The sequence below is a fragment of the Mycteria americana genome, chromosome 11 (assembly GCF_035582795.1).
Source record: "Mycteria americana isolate JAX WOST 10 ecotype Jacksonville Zoo and Gardens chromosome 11, USCA_MyAme_1.0, whole genome shotgun sequence".
NCBI classification, from domain to species: Eukaryota; Metazoa; Chordata; class Aves; order Ciconiiformes; family Ciconiidae; genus Mycteria; species Mycteria americana.
Window position 1 is genome coordinate 1,906,862 of NC_134375.1, and position 19,905 is coordinate 1,926,766.

Below are 19,905 nucleotides of genomic sequence, written 5' to 3' on the forward strand. Positions count from 1 at the left end.
AAGAGTCATGAATCATTAACATTAGAGACCTCTAAATTTTTTGTGTTAAAAAAAGTCACAGTTAATGTGATTAGATCAATATGTACCAATTAATTCCGCAGCCAGTACAGCTTAGGAAAGTATGAAGGCAATGCTTAAAAAATAAGGAAAGGCTTCCTTTGCACTGAATGACTTTGATAGTAAATGATTAAATTCATAATTCAAACTCTTCTGAGAATAAAATGCAGTTGTATTTGCGAAGTTACAGGCACTGTGCTAGACTCTGTCCTTAGCCACACAGGCACGACACTGATGAGCAGCGTGCTTAGCCTGTGCTCTGATTCATGAAACGTGTGGTTAGTATTTTACATCAGTCTGTACCAATTTAAGAGACCAATATTTAAATTTGGCATCGTGTTTGTGGCAGGCATTGCTTAAACTGGTGCTGAAGTGCTTCTTGAATGGGGACAAGTCTCTGCACTAAAACCCATGTAGTCTAAGGAAAAGTATAATCCGCTATTACTTACCACATTTGGGGGAACATATTTTTCTCTGCATATAGATCAATGGATTCTCTGAGGTTACCTAGGAATCTGAAATAGCAACAACTCATTCAACTAATTTTATTGTTTTGTTTTGGGTCTTTTGCCTTTCAGAACAGTAAACCTGATTCACTTCTAAAAATGGAAGAGGAACACAAATCGGAAAAGACACCTTTATCAGGAAATAAGGACAACAAATTTACATTCTCTTTCTCTAATAAGAAGTTGCTTGGGTAAGTAAAAAACATGACAATAAACATCAATTTAAAAAAGCAGATTAAACAGTCTTGTCATCATTTATGTTTTTTTATACAAGAAGGTGAAAATCTGCCTTTCTGGTCAATGTAGAAAATACACTTACGCAAAAAGTTCTTCACTCTAGAACTTGATTTTAGCTAGAACCCAGCATAGCTGGCCATAACAGCAATGACCTATCTTTGAGGCTGGTAGTTTGCTTGAGAATAGCATCTTCAGTATTCAGGCAGTCTCATGTTTTGGCACTTCAGGCTCTTACTAGTTGAGTTATATTAAGTGGTTTGTGTGCAGATCCTACTCAGGGTACATTTTTAAGAAACTGTTAAGTGAACTCTGCATACCAAAATTCCATGCTGCGTGTGCATTGTACATATCATGATATACCCTGAGACAGCTTTAAATAATATAGTGCTTATTTAAAGCCAGCCAAGGCTACTCTCGTCAGCATCATATTTTGAGATATAAATTGTAGGTACAGAAATGTGTTTGTAAAATGATTTGAATTGAATTCTGAAACTATTCAAGTTGACTGAGATTTCTACATAAAGATACTCCTTCTCTTCTTCTCTGTCAATTCGCAAAATGTTTTCCAATCAGAGTATTGTTACTGGTTTGTAATTTATTTTTTTTTCCAGTTCAAAGGGAGTCAAAACCCAGCTGAATACTAGTGTGTTTGGGTCACTGCAGAATTTTAAAGAAGATAAAGCAAAACCTGTACGAGATGAATATGAATATGTGTCAGATGATGGTGAACTAAAAATTGATGAGTTTCCAATCAGAAGGAAGAAAAACACTACAAAAAGAGAACTGCCCTGTAAGAATATTTCCTATTTTGTCTGTATCTGCACAACAAAGTCTTCTGTGTTGATTGTCCAAAATTAGCTTTTAAAATCTATGTGATTTATAATAAAGCAAGCCATGTCTTAACCGTCAGTCAAATATAAGTTATGGCTTAGGAGTGCTATCTTTTGAAGGGAAAAGAACCATAACTTTGTTTTCCTTTTTTTTTTTAATTCAGTTTTATCAGATAAAAAAGACAGTCTGCAGCACACTCCTGTTAAGAAGCCAAAGGTGGAGTCGGTATCATACAAGGTATGGTTATTATTGTACCTATCACAAGCAAGCACCCATTGTACGTCTCTAACAGTCTGTCGGGCAGTACTGTAATGGCAGTAGCAAAGCCTTCTTCCAGGCTGTTGTCGCATCCTCTCCTTCATTCTGCAGTCACAGTCTGCCCAGAATAGGTAGCATTCAGACATTGCCAGGACTAAGCATAATTTGGTACTGTGGCTTGAACTGCTTGTACGTGATCAGGCCTGATGGGAAGCGTGCATGGGGACCGTGACAGTTCTGTCACAACAGAAGAACAGGAGCAATCCATAAGAAGGAATGGGAAGGGTCAGAAGGAGTTTTCTGTCGTACCTGGCTTGATGTTACATTGCTGACAGGCACTGGGGTCTGTCCCAAGTTGTGCTCCCAACCTGTGTCTGTCCTCCCATTTCCATGTGCTTTGAATACTGGTCATTAAATTTCCATGTTCATGTTTGACAGATGAAACTCAGAGTAATGCTAATACAATTGAACTCATGTCATTTGGCGTTTCACATTACTAGAAGCCCTTAATACCTATTACGAAGCAATTAAAGGTTTTGTTTGCTATCACTTAGCAGAGTCTCCCTCTGCCCATTATGGTCTTACATCTAGAATGCCCTTGACTCAGCATGATACTTTAGCGTGTCCCTAACTTGAGGCAGTGTCAATGTGCCTGTTGATAGCTTACGTTCAGGGAGCTGAACAGCACAGGTGTAAGTTTGCTCTGTGTTAGCATTGAAACTCAAAGCTGGAAATTAAATGACATTAAATGACATTAAAATTAAATGCTTTGCCCAACTGTGGTTAACACAAATTCATATTATAATATCTGAATAAGTCAGAAAAAGCAAAATAGCTTGTTAACACAGAACTGTAGGTGACTGAAATGTTTGGCCCTAAGAACTAAGGAATCCTTTTCATCCTGGTTTGGCTCAGGGATATTCAAGAGCAAGTGCAGACCTCCTTGCCTGAGTCAGTACTTGACGCCTGGAGACCGGTGCACAGAGAACAGGGAAAAACATGCTGGTATCTCACTGTGCAGAAGCTTAAGGAGGGAAGGCCAGTTCCTGGAGAGAACAGTGATTGGCAGTCTAAGCAATAAGGGCTGGGACTTTAGAGGCCTGAAAGCAGGGCAGGAATGGGGAAAAAAGTTGTTGTATTATCTCGACTACAGTGCATAGAGATACCAGCCCCAGAATGATAGTTAGATGCAGGTAGCTTCCATCAGTGGCCTCAGATGCCACTGTTCATATGTGTCTATCCCATTCCGCTGGCAGATCTTCCTGTTCTCTTGCAGTAGTGGTGGCAGAAGTGGGTCTGTCCCTGTGTCTGAATTGGCTATGTTAATAGTCTTGCAAGATACAGACCTGTGCCCTGATGAGTATCCGGGCTGACAGAGATACGGCCACCCATGCGCTTCTTTTGCTACGTGGGTCATTGCCTCAAGAGCAGGAGCAGGGGCTGAGAAGGCAACACAGCACCTGGAAACACCACTGTTACAGTGGTTTGATCCCACGTGCAGGATCAGATCTCAAAGTTGGTTCTCCAGGGTTGGAAGGGGAAAGAAAAACCTACCATGCCTACAGGCTGCAAGGAAACTGATTTTTACTGTGTACCTGCTTTTGCTGGTTTTTTTTTTTTCTTTAATAAAGCAAAGCACAAATGCTAGCCCTGTGTCTTTGGGGGAGCAGAAGGCTGCAGAAATTATTGTGCTGTTCTTGTTGACTAACTCAGTGAGTTTCCGCTTTTTTGAGCCTTTTCCTTGTTTTTGCAGAGCGATGACTCGTCAGATGAAGATTTGCTTCACATTGACACAGAGGCAAAGCCAGGGCGCAATTCCAAAGTAAAGAAAGAGAGTGGAAGTTCAGCAGGAATTCTTGATCTTTTGCAGGCAAGCAAGGAAGTTGGAGGTTTAGAGTATAACACCAACAGGTATGCACCAAGGGATGTTTTTTCCTCTTACCCATAAACAAAAATTGCTCCTTTATGGCTGTGTGTGTGTGAGTGAGAGAGAATTAATTTTGCAGCTCAGTAACTGCTTTTCCTCCAGGAGGAAATTCTTCCTTTATCCTGTGATCTGGAGGGAGAAGTGGGAAAGTGTGTGGGAAAGATTTTGGTGGTATAATTTAAACAAATAGAGGCATTTCACATCTGTAAATGCTGAACATCCATTTTAGCAATAATACTATAATAGATGAATCATTCAAAAGGAAGACAGAGCTCAGTGAATGCAGCTTGAGGGCATGAATAATGTTTTTCAATGTAGTAATAATGTAATGAAGTAATCTAAATGACCAGCATTCCTTCCATAAGGCATTGTAAGGTGCCGTGCAGTTCCCTGAACATCGAATGTTTGAAAGAAGAAACTAGGAAACCGTCTACCCTCCCTCACACCCCTGGTTATCATTCTTCTCCTCACCAAAACACATGGCTTGGAAAAACCCAAACTCTTTCATGGGTACTTCTATACCTAAAATGGAAGTGCTTGCCTGGGCTTGGCTGTGTTTCATATGGGACCACTGTAGGTGGACACTGAAGTTGGCACTGGGTGTTTTGGAATATGGTTAGTAAGGTACAGCACTAGATCTTTTAGTAATCCAAGCAATGAGCAGTGAAAATAAATGCAAAATTGGAAAATATGGTTCCTAGACTCAAATCCTGCAGTTCAGGACTGTCTGGAACAAGGGTTTTGTTTGGGCCTATCTCAAAACAAACGTATAGCTTCACTACCTCCACTCTTTACAGGCCAAGCCTGATCTTAAACTACTGGTAGAGAATTAGGTAATAGAAGCATGCATGTCATTTCAAAAGAAGCTACTGGGACTCTTCACATATGGAAATGTCTTGCTTAATTCAAACCTTAGGAATAAATCCCCAGGAAGGGGTTTTGGGAACGTCAACTGAGTTTATGTCTTCCATGCAGAGAATGGCACTGCAGACATGAACTGCTACATCTTATGCCCTGTGCGCCCTCGTAGTCTGCTGATTAAGTAAACCTTTGCTGCTGCAGTCTTAACTGAATGATATGTCCCCTGTCTGTAGAAAACCAGAGGTATTCACCTAAGCACTTTCCACTGCTCCACAGAAACCACAGCCTTGGTACCTTTGGAAGCTGTGGGCTGTTGGTAAATTGCTGGCACAAGTTTCTAGCCTCAAAATAAGGAATTATCAAAGGAATTACAAAGGAATTACCCTCTGAAAGGTGAGAATGACAGGCTAGGTGGTGATGTGGAAATGATGTGGAATGTGCGGTAAGGCTATTCTTGTTTGGCATTTTAATAAGTCAGTTCCATCTCCACTCTGCCTTCATTTGAAAACCACCTTCACCAGGCAGGCAGGACATGATGGTTCTCCAGGCTGGCTGCTTGAAGCAGCATTTATCCTACTCATGATTCGTATAGCAGATGTTGCACGGAAGCAAGGCGTGTGTTGCACCATTTTATACGTGCAAAGCAGCAAAACCAATCTGCTTTGAGTAGTAAAGCCAGCTACCACATTCAGTGGTTGCTGGGTTACCCCAACAGCATTTTGTTCCTCCCTGCTTTCTCTAGGTCTGCCTCGGTTATACAAAGCCACAGAACCTGTGGAGGAAGTAGAAATAGCTGTAGGAGTGGTCTGAGAGTTAAGAACAAGCTGGACAAAGAGACACTGGTGCTGTCCTTCTCACCCATGCTGTGCCCTTGCTGGGTGTTGGGTGTGCGTGACCCAGGAAAAGTGCAGCTTGCAAATTTGAAAGGACCTGTTAAAGTGGGTGAGAAGGTCCCCTCAGAGAGGAAGATATTATCTAAACCTGGGAAAGATTGGAAGTTAAAAGCCATAACTGAGAATTCCAAAAGATATGCCTCGTGGTCAAAGGGGAACATATGGAATAAGTTACCAAGGGAAACCATAAAAGCAAATTTTATCAGTGAGTTAAAAAAAAAAAGGATAGGTTTTTTGATGTTGAGAGAGAAGATGGAATTTTTTAAGGTTGCAGTGTGGTGGCAGAGCTACAGAGAAATCTGAAGGAGGGAGTGTTGCTGAACCAGAAACATCTTCTGGTTCAACCTTCTCAATTTATTAAGCAATTCACTCTTTCACAGCTTAGATGGTTGCAAGAGATTAAATCATGTTATATAGACTGGCTTCATGCAGGGTACATCAGTTGTGAAGTACCAGGCAGCTCTGTGAGAGACAGTCTTGCCTTTGTGCATCAACATTTAGAATTTATTACTTGTTGCAGCACAGTGACAGGGATCCTCATCTCTGTGTTGAACAGAGGTGTGCATGCCAAGTCTCCTGTAAGAGTTCTCTTTTCATTCCTAATTGGGGTGAAAAAAGCCAGTGATTTTAAAATCAAGTAATATAGTCACTACATGTCCTTAGAAGGCTTATCTTGACAAGGCTGCTATTTCTAGGGAAGAGTGCTAATCTCAGTTTAGTCCTGTTTTTCCTCCATTGCTGCCTTCCCCCTAGCAAGGAGTGGTTGATCAAAACAGCCAACCACGTCCTGTGATTGTGGAAGGTATGGGGAGAGGTACCAATGTGCCTGCAGTTCCCAGGAAATACAGTATTTTTTGTTGTCTGAGCTCAAGTGGGTCAGTGGTTCTAGAGTTTCCTGATCTCTTGAGATTTGGCCCCAACTCTGTGCCCGCTCTTCAAAAGAAATAATCGCATTGGCACTTTTGTCTATTTGACTGTTCCCGTGAATTCCTTTTCCATTCTGTGTTATGGTGCGTAATGGAAATAGTGTTTATGTCGAATTTACACTTACATTTTGGCAGGTAATTAGACATGTCGGCAGGTAGTTAGGTGTATCCTACTCTGGGAATAAAGTTGCCAGTGTAATATGACTCCCATGCTTGAAGTTTGGTATAAAATAAGAAAATGTATCAACCATTGTAAGAATTAAAAGAAATCTGCCTTGGCCATGTTCACGCTACTAACCATTCCATGTATAACATGATTTGCTGCCTGCTTACGATGTGCAGAAATGCAGGGGTAAGCAGGAAAAACAGGATAAAGAAATGGTCCTCAAAGATTCTCTTCCTTGCTTGGGAGGTGTCTTTTGCTGTCTGTAATGGGTTAAAACTGCCACTCAGTAATGGAGTAGGACTCAGGCCTTTCATTTTTCCTCCCTTCAGCCTGGGCTCTGTACCCAGTGTATTTGTAGACTTTGTGGTTTCTGAAATCAAAGTCGCAAATGCAGTCACGTAACTAAACTCTGCATGAATTACTACACTGTGTGTGGTAGTTTAGTGGGAATGTGTCATATCAATTTTGGCTCTTGTATAAACAATTAGGCTTTGGCAGTGTGTGTTGCAGCTTGATTGAAAAAAGCTCCTGATAAATGCAATTACTATGTTTCATTTCATAATTATGCTAGGCTTTTTAAATGGCCATAACGTGCTTTTTTTTAAAAAAATGGAAGAAACATGATATGCAAACATACTGTGTCGCAATATAATGCCAATGTGGTCGTGTCTGACTCTCAGGAACAATTTCCGTCCTTCTCTACTTGTAAGGCAGATAAAGGGTAGGCATATGTGTGTATTTATATATATACATATATATATATATGTATGTACGTTCTGGATACTCCACGTAGCAGTAGGGCAGGTAGGTCTATGTGGAATCTCCTCTGCTCACACAGTGGTCTGTGCAGATGAGAGCCAGCTCTCAAGTGGGAAGCGTGGAGCCCTGTCAGACCAGCGCCAGAGCTGCTGAACCCCAGCGGTAACTTAGGAAGCCGGTCAGGGCTTTTTGTGATAATGACCTTATCTGAATTGTGTGAAACTTTATTCTGTAAAATATTGGACTGCTATTTGCAGCTGACCAAACCAAATGCTCTGATGGCATTACCTAGATTGCTCTAGAGAGCTGCATCTCCTGTGCTTGTGTCAATGGTAGCGAGATGGGGAGAGATAATGACAGAGGTCCTGCAGAAAGGCTGCTATAAATGTGGAAACACTCTGAAAGAATTGAAATGGAGTGTGGAAAAAAGCTTGGAGGGACTGGCAGTCACATGATCTTTAACTGAGCAAAATTATTTGTTGTTTCCAGGTCTGATTCAAAAATGGAAGGAAATACTGGTTTTGTACTTGAAATTATTTGAGTTCCATAGTTTTATACAACAATAACTTCTCCAAAATATTGATAAGTCATTACTGTCTTGGCTCCACTTCTGTGTGGTTCATTTGCGTTTGGCCACAGGTAGGGTGAGGGGAAATGCAGAAATGACAGGGAAATACTATCACAGAGAGAGGATGGTAACTTACTGCCTTCCCCTTAGAAGCACAACTGTTTTTCAACGGTTCTTATTTGAAGTATTCCAGAGTAACAGCAGTTGGAAGGGACCTCAGGAAGTCACCTAGTGCAGCCGCCTGCTCACAGCACAGCCAGCTGCAAAGTTTCACCCAGTTGTTCAGGGCATTGCCCCGGTGAGTTTTAAATATATTCAGGGATGGGGATTCTGCAGCCTCTCTGTGTGAGCTGCTCGGCCACCCTCAGTGTGGACCTTTACTTCTTATGTCAGGTTGGGATTTCCCCTGCTGCAGCTTGTGACCACTGCCTTTCATCCTATTGCTGTGCCAGAGGAGGGTCTGGCTCTGTCTTCTCTGTAACCCCATGAGATAGTTCTTGTTTCAAGTTAGTTCTTATTTCCATTTAGAAAATGCTCAGTGGTTCCTGTGACTTTCCTTTGCCCTTATCTGTTTTTCCCCTAATCTTAAAATGAGACTGGGCGATAGTTATTCAGAGGCGAGGTGAGACGTTAGTGAGCTTACTGTCTCTCATCTCCGCCTTGCCCGTCAGTGCAGGCAGCATGGAGAATGGGGAAGAAGGCACCCCTCAATGAGTAATATTCTGCTGAAATTAATAAATTAAATTTCTAAATATGAGGATATAGGTGAAAGGCTCGGTAATCGCTTATGAAAGGAAGGAGATGATCTGCCTAGAGATGTTGAACCCTCAGAGAGAGATGGCAGTATTAGAATTGGTTGTGAAAAGTGAGGCACCGGCTCCCTGTATGATATCCTCTCCTAGCTTCAGGGTGTTGGGATCGTTCCTGTGCCTAGACAGCGCAGGGGTCAGCCTCAACTAAGGAGGTAAAACCTTAGTCATCCATGCTGAATTGTGTGTATTCTCATCACAATCACGGCCGTTTGCCTATTGCTACCTGCTCTGGAACATGCTGTCAATGCTCTTGTCAAGTCTAGGCGGGTAATGCAGGCAATGCGAAGGCCCCAGAACATAGCCTGAAGGGATGCTTTATGCTCTCCTCCCTGATGAAGATACTGCTAGCAACGGCAAGCTGTTCTGGGACACTGAGGCCCCGAGGCTTAACCCCAACACAACACATAGTTGCAGAGAGCAGTGTGTAGGGCGCAAAGCCATCTGTGCCATACAGACCAATGTCTTCTTCCTCGGGTTCCCACTGAAATGAGTTGCCCTTCCCTGCTCCTCATCACACTGTCCTGACCAGCGCTGCAGGCTGGTCAGCCCTGGGCGAGATTTTATTTGGGATGAGTTTTAACAGCAAATTTTCCCTTCTGTTATGGTGCTTCTCCCTGTTAATAATGTGAAAACGTGCTGCCGGTTTCAGCTCTCGGGAGCAGCAGCAGAAAGGCAGTTGCTGGTGATGACGATGCACGTGGCTCGTTAGCAGGCTCGCGAGCTCAGGCTGCTCAGCATGGGTGCAAGCTTGGCCCGTTGGGCTCCGTAGCAGCTCAGCGTGGGCTCTGGGTGGGAGCTGGGCCTGGCATGCCTCAGACTCGTCCTCCACAGCCCAGCCCTGTGGGTCATTCAGGCGGCCACCGTGCTGCTTTGGCCTTGCTTTTTGGCCCATCTGAGTGGTTCTTTTGCCTGTGGACCGTGTGGCGGCTGCACCGAGGTTTACCACGCGGTGCTGGGTGTTGCAGGGGAAGCTGGCGGTTTCCAGTGTGGACCTCTTTCAGTTCCTGCACTATACGCAGCTGAAAATCACCAGATGCTTGCTAGGCAGCAAATGGTTATTGTAGTAAACTAAGGTCTCAATTATGTGTCCTTGTCTTTACAAGAGTAAAAGGAACCAATAAAATCCCGAAAAGCGAGGCCATGCAAAATGCTGAAGTGGAGCCCACTGCAAAAGGCACAAACTGCTACCAGTCAGTTTGTTAAAGTGTCCTTTTCTCTGTTCATCCTCAACACCATTGTTTAGCTTGCGGAAAGGAAAACAAGGCTGCCGGGATTTGCAGAGCAGTGGCAGGGTCTGTGCTATCGCCAAGTGCCACCTCGCAGTGTGTTCGAAGGGCCCTTGCCAGCCAGCTGCTGGGAAGGGAGCACGGGGGCAGAAGCACTCTGGCTGCTTTGCTCCTCCTCCTGCGCTCATTTTAAATGTTTTTTAAGTCATAGTTGTAACTCACAGATAGTTTACTTTCATAAATGTTGGGTTTTTTTTTTAATCATTGCTGAAGCTACAGAAAGGGGATATGCCCTTCCAGAGCTTAAAAATTGCTTCCTGTTTCTTCTTGAATTTTTTTTGGCTTAGAAAGCTGAAATACTTCTAATGGAAGTACACGCAAGCGCATGCCCTAATGAGAAACACTTTGCTTCGTGTGCAGCTCTGTCTCTTTGAGACATTTCACCCACACGTTCAGGTTGTGGTTTGACTCTCAGAACCACTGGTTTTGATCATATTCCACAATTTATTTGTTGAAGCTTGTGTTGCTTAAGGCAGTTCCTCTCTGGTTTGCCCATTTAGTGGTCAGTGTTTGATGGTCTGTTTGCAGTGTTTTGAGAGTCCAGTGTTTGCAAAAACAGTTGGGGGAAGAAATTGAAAGAAAATATGTTAATTTCTTATAGATGGTGCAAAATCTGCCTTTGACAGGGAGAAGGCTAAGGCATCTGGCATGATAATGAAGGGATTAAAATGTCTCTTTCCTAAATAAGTTTTTCGATGTTCTGTTCGTTGAGTTGCTAGCTGCTAACAGCAGTCTTAACTCATTTTCAGGATTATTTATAAATGCAATTAGTGCCCAGAAACTCCCATTATGTCTTGTACGTTACTCTATCCAGAGTCCTGTAATGGCTTAAAGCGGGTTAAATTAAGATCAAGTAAGAGAAAGTGATGTGGTACTGCTAATTTACTTGGAAATGCTGTATGTTAGTGGCTTCTATTGCATAACTGTAAAAAATATCATTACCACGGCAAGTCTTTTTGCATTTCACTATTTGCCCAAACTTCAAAGTTCTGGAAATATTTGATGATGTGTTCTGCCTGTCACAGAATTAATGTCTGGCATTCTCTGATGAGATTATCATTCTTCTACGTTCTTCTGTATTGTGGGGAGCGTGCTTTCCCACCTTGCTAAGCGTACATGCCAGTCAGAATTTACACATCGTTTGACCTCAGCCTACTCTGTAGGGATGTATTTATTTCTGTGGTAGATGTGTCATGCCTGTTGACAGCTAGTAATAAAATACCAAAAAGCAAGTTCAATGAAAGCAAGGTTTCCACCCACCCTGTAGTCCACCCATCCAGTCCATATCTCTCCAGCATCTCCCATAATCAATCCATCCCCCATCCCCATCAGAAAACCCTCCCAATGCACTGCAGAAATCTCTTGAATTGCTTGTGCCCTACCACGTTGCTCTTCCAGCAGATCCTGGAGTGGTGACAGCCCCCAGTGTGAACTGTGGCCTGTGATCATGAGCTTCCTTCCAGTTGTTCCAATTCTTCCTCTGCTTGCTTGGCAGTATGTAGCAGAAGCCCACCATGACATCCCCCTCCAGTGCTGATCCATAAGCCCTCAGAGTTGGTAGTAGAGACACTGCGTTGTTGGGAATGCTGTTACAGACTTTGAAAAGTTACCGGACCCCTGTCCTCCCCCACCAGCGACAACAGCCCCCAGGGAGCTGCCCATCACATGCCCAGCCATGCGGCGCACGGCTTCCTGGCTTCTGGGGCAGCAACCCCAAATCTAATGTGCTGTCTGTGATATTGCTGTTAGCATAAAAATAACCAGTGCCACTTGTGGCATGCCCAGCTGCTCAAAGGGCAGTAATCAGGAAATCTCTTCTAGCAACACTGCAGTGAAAGGAGTCAACTGTTTGTGAAGGGTTTGTGTTTTTCTGGAATTGCTAATAGCTCTTGTATTTCTCAATGCTTTCCCACAGTCAGCCACCTGCCTCACCCAGCACGCAAGAAGCAATCCAGGGCATGCTATCGATGGCAAACCTCCAGTCGTCAGAGTCCTGCCTCCAGACGTCGTGGGGTACCAATCAGGCGAAGAATAACTCCATCTCCACACAAAACTCTAAAAAAACAGGTGGTGGCAGCAACAAAAATGCCGGCAAGCGGTTACTAAAGAAAAGCACAAAGAACAGTATTGACATCGAAGATTACGATGAAGATCAGGACCACTTAGATGCCTGTTTTAAAGATTCAGATTACGGTAAGTACGAACGAAGCAGTCTGAGTGAGCGTGTGCCTGGGTATGCGTGTACATATTTGTGCATGTTTGAAAATACCCCCCATGTTTCTTATGATACGCTTGCTCGCTTCCTGTCACATTGAAATCGACTGGGCATGTTGGTAAGGAGCAGTGCAAATAACAAGAGGTCTGCACAGCAAAATTAAGCATACGCTGTATGATAGGTAGTCTGACTACAGAGCCGGCGGTGATGTGGCCATCCAGGTAGACTGTATTTGAGGCATGTCACAATCAGAAGATCTTAAGAGGCATGGAAGCCCACTGAAACTGCAGCAGTCAGCCAAGAAACAGGAAACTGTCCCAGGTGTGTGTCAGGAACTGGTACTTATGACAGAAATGTCCTTGTCTGCACAGTAGCAATAAAATATCTAGCTAAGATGAGTGAGAAGTTGAATTTGTACTTGGAAAAGGGATCCAATGGTATTTTGAGTGTTGGCAGAGAATGCAAGCATCTGAAGCAGAAATGGGGACAAAGCCAGTTTGCACCAGTTATATCAGTTCTGCCATAATAATCTGCAGGAGCATTTTTTAATATAAGAAGTGAGGAAATGAAGAAAAGTAATCATGTGAAGACTGATAGGGACTGGAAAGCCTGAAGTCCCAAACTGGGCAAGAAGTTGGTAGAGGTTTATGCTGCATAACAGGAGAATCTATGTGTGTGTTTAAGTCTCCCCAGCAAGCATGGCCATCAGAAATCATCTGTTACGATTGGCAAAATGGAGTGCGTGTTTTTGCGTTATTAACAGAGATGCCAAGGCAAAATGGAGATGCTGTGACACGTTGCAGAAGGCGGCTGCCCAGCCATTTAGAGTGCACTGCACGTGCTGGGGTGCAGTGGTAGTGCTGGAAGGTCCTTTGGGAAAGGGCAGCTCCCTGAAGCTGTTGGACAGGGGTGTGGTTTACAGGCAGATGCCACACGTGAACAAGGCTCTGCTCTACTGAGGGGTGGATTTGCTCATTATGTGTCTGTGCTGCCAGTGAATGGAGAGCCTTTGTTGTGAGCAGGCTTGGTTTCCAGAGGCTCTGTTTGTGCCACATCTGATCAGCAGACTTCTAGTGTCAATGGCCAAATGCCACAGTAATGCTAAAATCAGTAGTGATGTAACAAATGGCAACTGGCATGAAAATCAAATGCACATGAAAAAAAAACCCAGAAACTTCATAGTAAAGGCTGGGACAAAATTTAGACAGATAAGTTGGTGTTTATCCCAGAGGCCTGTGAAGGGTCCTTTGGTAGAATGGTTCACGTTCATCTTTTGGATACTCACACTATGTCTCATTTCTCTCTGCCTAAGTGTGCGGGAGTCATACGGACCAGGAAGGTTTAGTGCTGAATGAAGCAGCTGACTGATGTGGCTTCAGTACCAGTCTCACTTGCGATAAAGAAACCTGTTCGTGCCTCTTCTAGCTGTGCTGCCGCTCCACAGACGAGACTGATTTTTCCCGTCTGAGAAGTTTCATTGTGTATCCTAAAAGTAGTTTGTCAGAGTTAATGACAGCAGCTCCCAGGTGTAGTGTGTGGATGAGAGCAGAAGAAAGTCCCCTGAGTGTTGTGGCTGTGTCACCACTCAGCGGTACCTCTGGGGGACCTTGCTATTCTAGCTGTGATGCCTGTACAGAGCAAGCGGGCCTCTATGCAGGGTAGAGCTGTTTCCTACACTGAAACTATTGCCTTTGTTTCCTACTGTAGTTTACCCTTCTCTCGAATCAGATGAAGATAATCCAGTATTCAAATCCCGATCAAAGAAAAGGAAAAGTTCAGATGATGCCCCTTACAGTCCAACAGGTAAGTCCATATGGTTTGTGCTGCCCAGACTCAGGCTAAGTTGTGCAGGTCCCGAAAAAACCAGCCATTTTTCAAGGAGTGTGGAAATTGTAAGACCACAACTAGCAATTTCTTTATCATATGAGGGATTAATTCTTTCCAGCACCGTGGGAGGTGATATCATGCACTGGGACTCATGCCAAGCAGTGTTAGCCTTCCTCTGTCAATCACTTGGCAGGAAAAAGTCATTCCTGGGTGGGTTGTTGGTTTATTTTTCTTCACACTCTTGGTGATTGAACAATTGGCAGCCACCTTAGCAGTGGTATAACAGTGAAACCCCAGACAGCTGAGTAGCTGTGGCTTTCAGGTGTTGACTGTGTAAAGAGAAATGAGAGAGAGTGTGGGAATGGTCTCCTCCAGGTTCAGCCAAAGCTGGTGGTCTGGAAGGGTGTTTTTGTTGCAGCTCACCAGAGGCAGTGACAGGCCAGGGGGTCCTTAGACCCCTTTGATGTGGCCCTCTAACAGGGGAGTCTTCACAGCTTGCTGTGTGTGTGACAAGCAGCCCATGTCTCATCAGCTTGTGGCACTGCATGTCCACCCCCAGCTGATGGGGCGGTGAACACTGTCCATTTGGAAATGTTGCGGGAGTCGGTCATATCCGTAGTCTAGGCAGAAACCTCCCGTGGCTTTGGCTTCAGGGAGCTGCAGCTGCCAGTGAAGTTGCTCAGCTGTGTTACATCTTTATTGGGAGCTTCTCCCCACGCCACTGTGACTGGAGGCTGTTGGCACCTCCTGCCTCCACACGCATCCTGGGGAAGGAAGGGCAGAGGCTGTGGCATCCCTGGCCCTCCCTGCTCAGGAGGGCAGAGCCTCGCTGCCCAGTATGTGGTTATGCTGCTCACAGGGGCACATTCTGCACGCCTCACCTGCATCTGCTTTCCTTGTAGCACGAGTTGGCCCCTCAGTGCCTCGACAAGACAGACCGGTGCGAGAGGGCACGAGAGTCGCCTCCATTGAAACTGGACTCGCCGCTGCTGCTGCGAAGTTGTCACAGCAGGTGAGGTTGCTTGAGAAGTAGTAGCTGTCAAGAAATGAAAGCCCTCTCCCCCAGCAGCAGCCACGCCCAAATAGCAGTGCAGTGCCAGTCCTCCTCAGTGTTTGTTCATGCCAGTGACACAAGGCTCAGCAGTCTCAGGGGAAATAAATAGGGTGAAAGTCCAATAGTGTTGCAGCGTATCTGACAATGCTGCAGTGCAGAGCAGGAGATGTATCGGAAGTGTAGAGAAGTATGAGTGAGCGAGCGTAGCTCCCAGGCTAAGACAGACGGAGGCTGCCCGAAAGGAGTGCGCATGAACCGCATATTGATGTGTATTTGAGAGTCTGACTGGTGTGATTGCCTTGTCTGTGGAAATCAGCTGCTGGGAAGCATAAGGATTTACTTCCAAAGATTTGGCGAACCGTGGGTAACTATGGGTCAATTTAGCAAAGATATTGAGGCACTTTGGGTGTTGATAAGTGTCCGGTCTCTGAAGAGGTCAGATAGATGCTAAGCGCCTAACGCACATAGGCCCCAGCAATGTGACACCATGAGGCGCGAAGGTGACAAGGTCTGCTGGAGCAGGGTTGGCGAGACACCTTGGCAAGTTGCTGGAGATGCAAGTTTTGGTGGCATTGGGCTTCTGTGGTGTGTACAGTTGAGTAGAAGAGCTCTAAGGATGGTAGCAGGGTTTCATCAAGAAGCAGACTGAAGGTAGGCAAGGGAAACAGGATGGTGACAGTTCTCATGGTATGTATGTATAAGTGCAGTTACAGGTCGAGAGATAATGTGTGTGTCCTAGCAGGAAGCAGAGTCTGTGAATCAGTGGGATGTTTAATATCCTCCATGCTATTGTGAAAGTGTATGAAGATACCTGAAGATAGGAGGTGCCAGTTTTTGTGGAACATCGAAAGGTTTGTTCATGCAAAACCACGCTGGTCTCCCAAGGCAGGGTCATTTTGGTCCTGGCTGGCTCCCTCCCACTCGCCGCAGTGTACGCAGAGTTAACAAACAAGGAGGCTCTGCACAAAGCGCATACATAGATGCAAGAAAGGCAAGCGTGTGCGTGCAGCAGAGCGAGCTGTGAGTGAGATGGTATCGGAACAGACCCTGAGCAGTTTGTACATGGCAAACTTCATGGGTTTTCGTTGTATCAGGACTCTAAGCAACGCCGCTGGCCCTTGCCGTAGCTAAAGGTCTTCTGGGGATTAATCTGAGCTTCATGTTTGTCATTTTAAAGGAGGAACAAAAAGGCAAGAAGAAAAAAAATACCAAAAAGAAGCTGTCAACCAACAACGCGAACAAACCGGCTCAGGAAGGCAGCTCGCCAGAGCCGAAGCTGGAGTCACATGCCAGCAGCCTCACAGATCACGAGTACACCGCAGGGGCCAGCACCTTTGGGGTCGCCCAGCCTAACAGGGGATCGCAGCCGATGGCACCCGGTGTTTTCCTCACACAGAGGAGACCCTCATCATCCTCGCAGAACAATGCCGCCGCCAAAGGTACCAGGAAGCGCCTGGGGTTATGGTGTAGGAATGGGGAAGGGTGAATTGGTCATGTAATCCGTGCCTTTTGCAGGGCCCTCACACGTTGTGTCTGTCACAGGTATGTAGAAGTGCTTCGGCAGGTCAGATCTGGTCAGAGATAGGGCCCATGGCCTTGGCTGTCCTGGCACTGTGGGCCCAAATGTGCGTTTTGCTGCTGGGCTCTTTGTTGCAGGGTGTGAGGCATCCCATGCTAGGAAGTACTCCTGAGCATGCCCCGAGGCTCCTGAGGAACACCTGCAGTGGTCACGTCACAGTCCAGCCTGTCTGGTGAAGCCTTGTCCAGGGGAAGATGCATCCATGAAGGCCGTTCTGCCCAGGGCTAGGTCAGGCACTGCTGTGGTTGGGTGGTGGTGTACACCAGTACGTGTGCTGACATGTACATGAGGACATCCTACCCAGCGGGTGTAGAGCAGTGCAAATCCGCAAACCTGTCTTGGGCGTTGCCACAAGGGAGCAGAGGAATATCAAACCTTGGGAGTAACACAGCTACACAACCAAAGCCAAGAGAGAGGAAGAGGTCACGGTCGCTTGTTGTCTGCTGTAGGGAAAGCGTTGCAAAGCTGAGGCTCTCCTGGAGCCTGGGCTAGGACCTCCTATTCTCTGCTTGAACTTTGCTCAGAAAGCGTGACAGAGGACAGGCACCGTGTGGTGTGACGATTAAGTGCGATTCCACAGGGAGAGGCCCTGATGTAAAAAGTGAGGCAACGTGGCAGATGTTCCCTGCGTTCCCTTATATTTGAGTGGAGCAAATTAGAGGTAGTGCATGGTGTCCTGCCAAACAGTAAAACATCAGAGCAGCTTGGATGGGCCGTACAGGAGGATGTGCATAGCCTGTGGTAGGTGCTGGGGTTCTGCCAGGAGCTGGTAATACCTGTGGCTGTCTGCAGAACCGAAGTGGAATGAACGTATTTGCCTGGAATTGTGTCTTTGTGGTGAAATGGTGGCGTTAGTGAAACAGGTCCAAGCCAGTGGAAGATGTGATGGGAAGAGGAGTGCTGAATGGAGCCGAACGCCAGTCTGGCCAGTGAGCTGGGCGGCCCAGTCAGGGCATCGTGAAGGGAGCCTGACCAGGCACATGGATCACACCTTGCCCATGGTAGCTCAGTCCTCAAAGGAGGGAAGGAGCCGTGTGCCAAGAAAGCAAGTGGCTGACCTCGCAGGGAGCGGAGCACTTTCAGGGCCTCCTGTGCAGGGCCTTGGGACTGCGGGGGTCTTAAAGTATCTTAAAGAGTGAGGCAAAAGGGTGAGAAATGAGGAAACTTCCCATGGAAAGTGTCACCCACACTGTCATGGTCTTTAAGGCCGGGGCACTTAGCGCAGACTGGAGAAGTGGAGAGGAGCTGAGTCTCTGCAGGTTATCGCACAAGAGTGCACCAGTGGCGGCACGATGGGCAGAGAAAAGGCTTGCATGGGTTTGTGTTGTGCCTGGCAGTCCCGGGTGCCTTGGCGACCGGGGGAGTTTCTGGCTATGAGGTGGTAGCTGGGAAGTAGTGGGGCAGTGAACAGCTGCGGCAGCTGCACCAGTCCCTGAGGACCAGTACACAGGGAGCACAGACCTCACTGAACTGCACAGCTCATGAGCAAGGACCTGGGCTCGTGGTGGTGGTGTCCTCTCATCGGTATGGGGACAGGGAATGTTGTCCCCTTTGGGTGTGGTGTAGTGCCTTCGCGCTAGCGTGAATCTGTAGGAAGGAAGTGTGTGTGTGTGTGTCTGTGTCTGTGTGTGCGTCTTTTCAGTGTCCTTTTGGCAAGGCTGGATGCAGGTGGTCTCTCTAGTGTTAGGGGAAGAGAGGACAAGAAGAAACGTGGAGCTGCAATGGTGCGTGGGTTGGTCTCAGTGCAGTGGGCAAGGGACCAGGCATCCTTGGGGCAGTGCTTGGCCCAGGACTCAGGGTGGCATGCGAGCTCAGCATCCCTGTGCTGCAGGTTTCCCTTAGAGCATGGCAGAGGGGTGCCCAGAGATCCCTTGGGAGCGTGCGGGTGCATGGTAAAGGCGGGCACTATAACACCATAACTCCTGCCGGGAGCGAGGAGCTGTGGGGTGCCTGCGCTTGTGCAGCCTCTCCCGTGAGGCACTGAGGAGTGGGACGGTGCTGGCGTGGCTGGGTTCGGACTGTCGCCCTGTGGGCAAATATGTCACCCGTGAGCGGCGAGCCAGGTCGGGTGTCAGGCCGGGTGAGGGCACAGGCAGCAGGGCTGGCACTGCGGAGGCAGGAGGAGCCCCAGCAGAGAAGGGATGAGCCGAGCCTGCACCCTGGGCGGGGTGTGCGCAGAGGGACGTGTCCCCGGGCGCAGGTCGGCAACGTGCCCCAGCCGCGCTGGCGCTGGGTCGGCGGAGGCTGTGCTCCCCGCCGAGCCCTGTCCGATGGCTGGGGTGGTGGCGGCGGCCTCGGAGGTGCTGGGCAGGGGTCAGGGCTGGCCGCGGGGCAGCCTGGATGGGCTCCGGAGGAAGGCGGCGGCCGGTGTGGGGCCGGAGGGGTCGTTTCTGTGGGGCGGTGTGGGGCGGGAGCGGGCCCTCACCCCGCTCCCCCGTTCTCCTTCCAGGGAAGCGCACGAAGAAGGGGATGGCCACGGCCAAGCAGCGGCTCGGCAAGATCCTGAAGATCCACCGGAACGGGAAGCTGCTGCTCTAGCGGCGGGGCCGGCGGGCAGCCCGGCGGCGCCGGGCCCGGGGACGCCGCCGCTTGACTCTTTGCCACCACGACAATAATCCCTTTAACTTTCAGCGGTCGGAGTGTACAGAATCCTGCTATAAATATTTTTTAATATAGATGTCCTTTCTCAGAGTGCTGAGAGTGACTAGCCGCAAAAAGTTAATACTAACCCCGGCCGCGGAGCAGCGTGCCGGTCCCCCGGCCCCGGCCCCGGCCCGCCCCGGCCCAGCCCTCGGGCGGAGCCGCCGCGCCAGGCCGCGCCTCTTCCCGCCCGGCGAGCGGGCAGGGAGGGGCGGCAGCGGCCCGTGTGGGGCGGCGCTGCCGGGCGGAGCGGGCCGGGGCCGTGGGGCCGGGCCGGGGCCGTTGGGGCGGGGCGGGGGCCGTGGGGCGGCGGCGGCCGCTGGCCTGAGGCGCTGGGCTGTGAGGCGCTGGGCTGAGGCGCTGGCTGTGAGGCGTTGGGCGCGTTTCTCAGGCAACCCCCCGTCGCCCTGTGTAGCTGCGTTTCCCGAGGCATCCTTTTCCTAGAATGTAGCTTGTACATAGCTTTTGGAATAACCACCACCGGTTTTTTATAAGGGGAAAGT

At 47.5% G+C, this 19,905-nt stretch overlaps 1 protein-coding gene across 3 annotated transcripts in view; it reads left to right on the forward strand.

Annotated features, from left to right (window-relative positions):
- PHF2 (PHD finger protein 2) overlaps positions 1-19,538 on the forward strand; it is an 86,815-nt gene extending 67,277 nt beyond the window's left edge. For 2 of the 3 annotated variants that reach the window (XM_075513927.1, XM_075513928.1), the window contains 9 exons: positions 636-754; positions 1,412-1,590; positions 1,795-1,868; positions 3,643-3,800; positions 12,003-12,280; positions 14,010-14,105; positions 15,032-15,141; positions 16,361-16,622; positions 19,212-19,537. In XM_075513927.1, coding sequence (XP_075370042.1) covers positions 636-754; positions 1,412-1,590; positions 1,795-1,868; positions 3,643-3,800; positions 12,003-12,280; positions 14,010-14,105; positions 15,032-15,141; positions 16,361-16,622; positions 19,212-19,300 — 1,365 coding nt within the window. In that variant the 3' untranslated portion in view covers positions 19,301-19,537. Of the gene's footprint in view, positions 1-635; positions 755-1,411; positions 1,591-1,794; positions 1,869-3,642; positions 3,801-12,002; positions 12,281-14,009; positions 14,106-15,031; positions 15,142-16,360; positions 16,623-19,211 lie in introns of all 3 variants that reach the window. The other variant, XM_075513929.1, reaches the window with a different exon arrangement.
- The last annotated feature ends 367 nt before the right edge of the window (positions 19,539-19,905 follow it).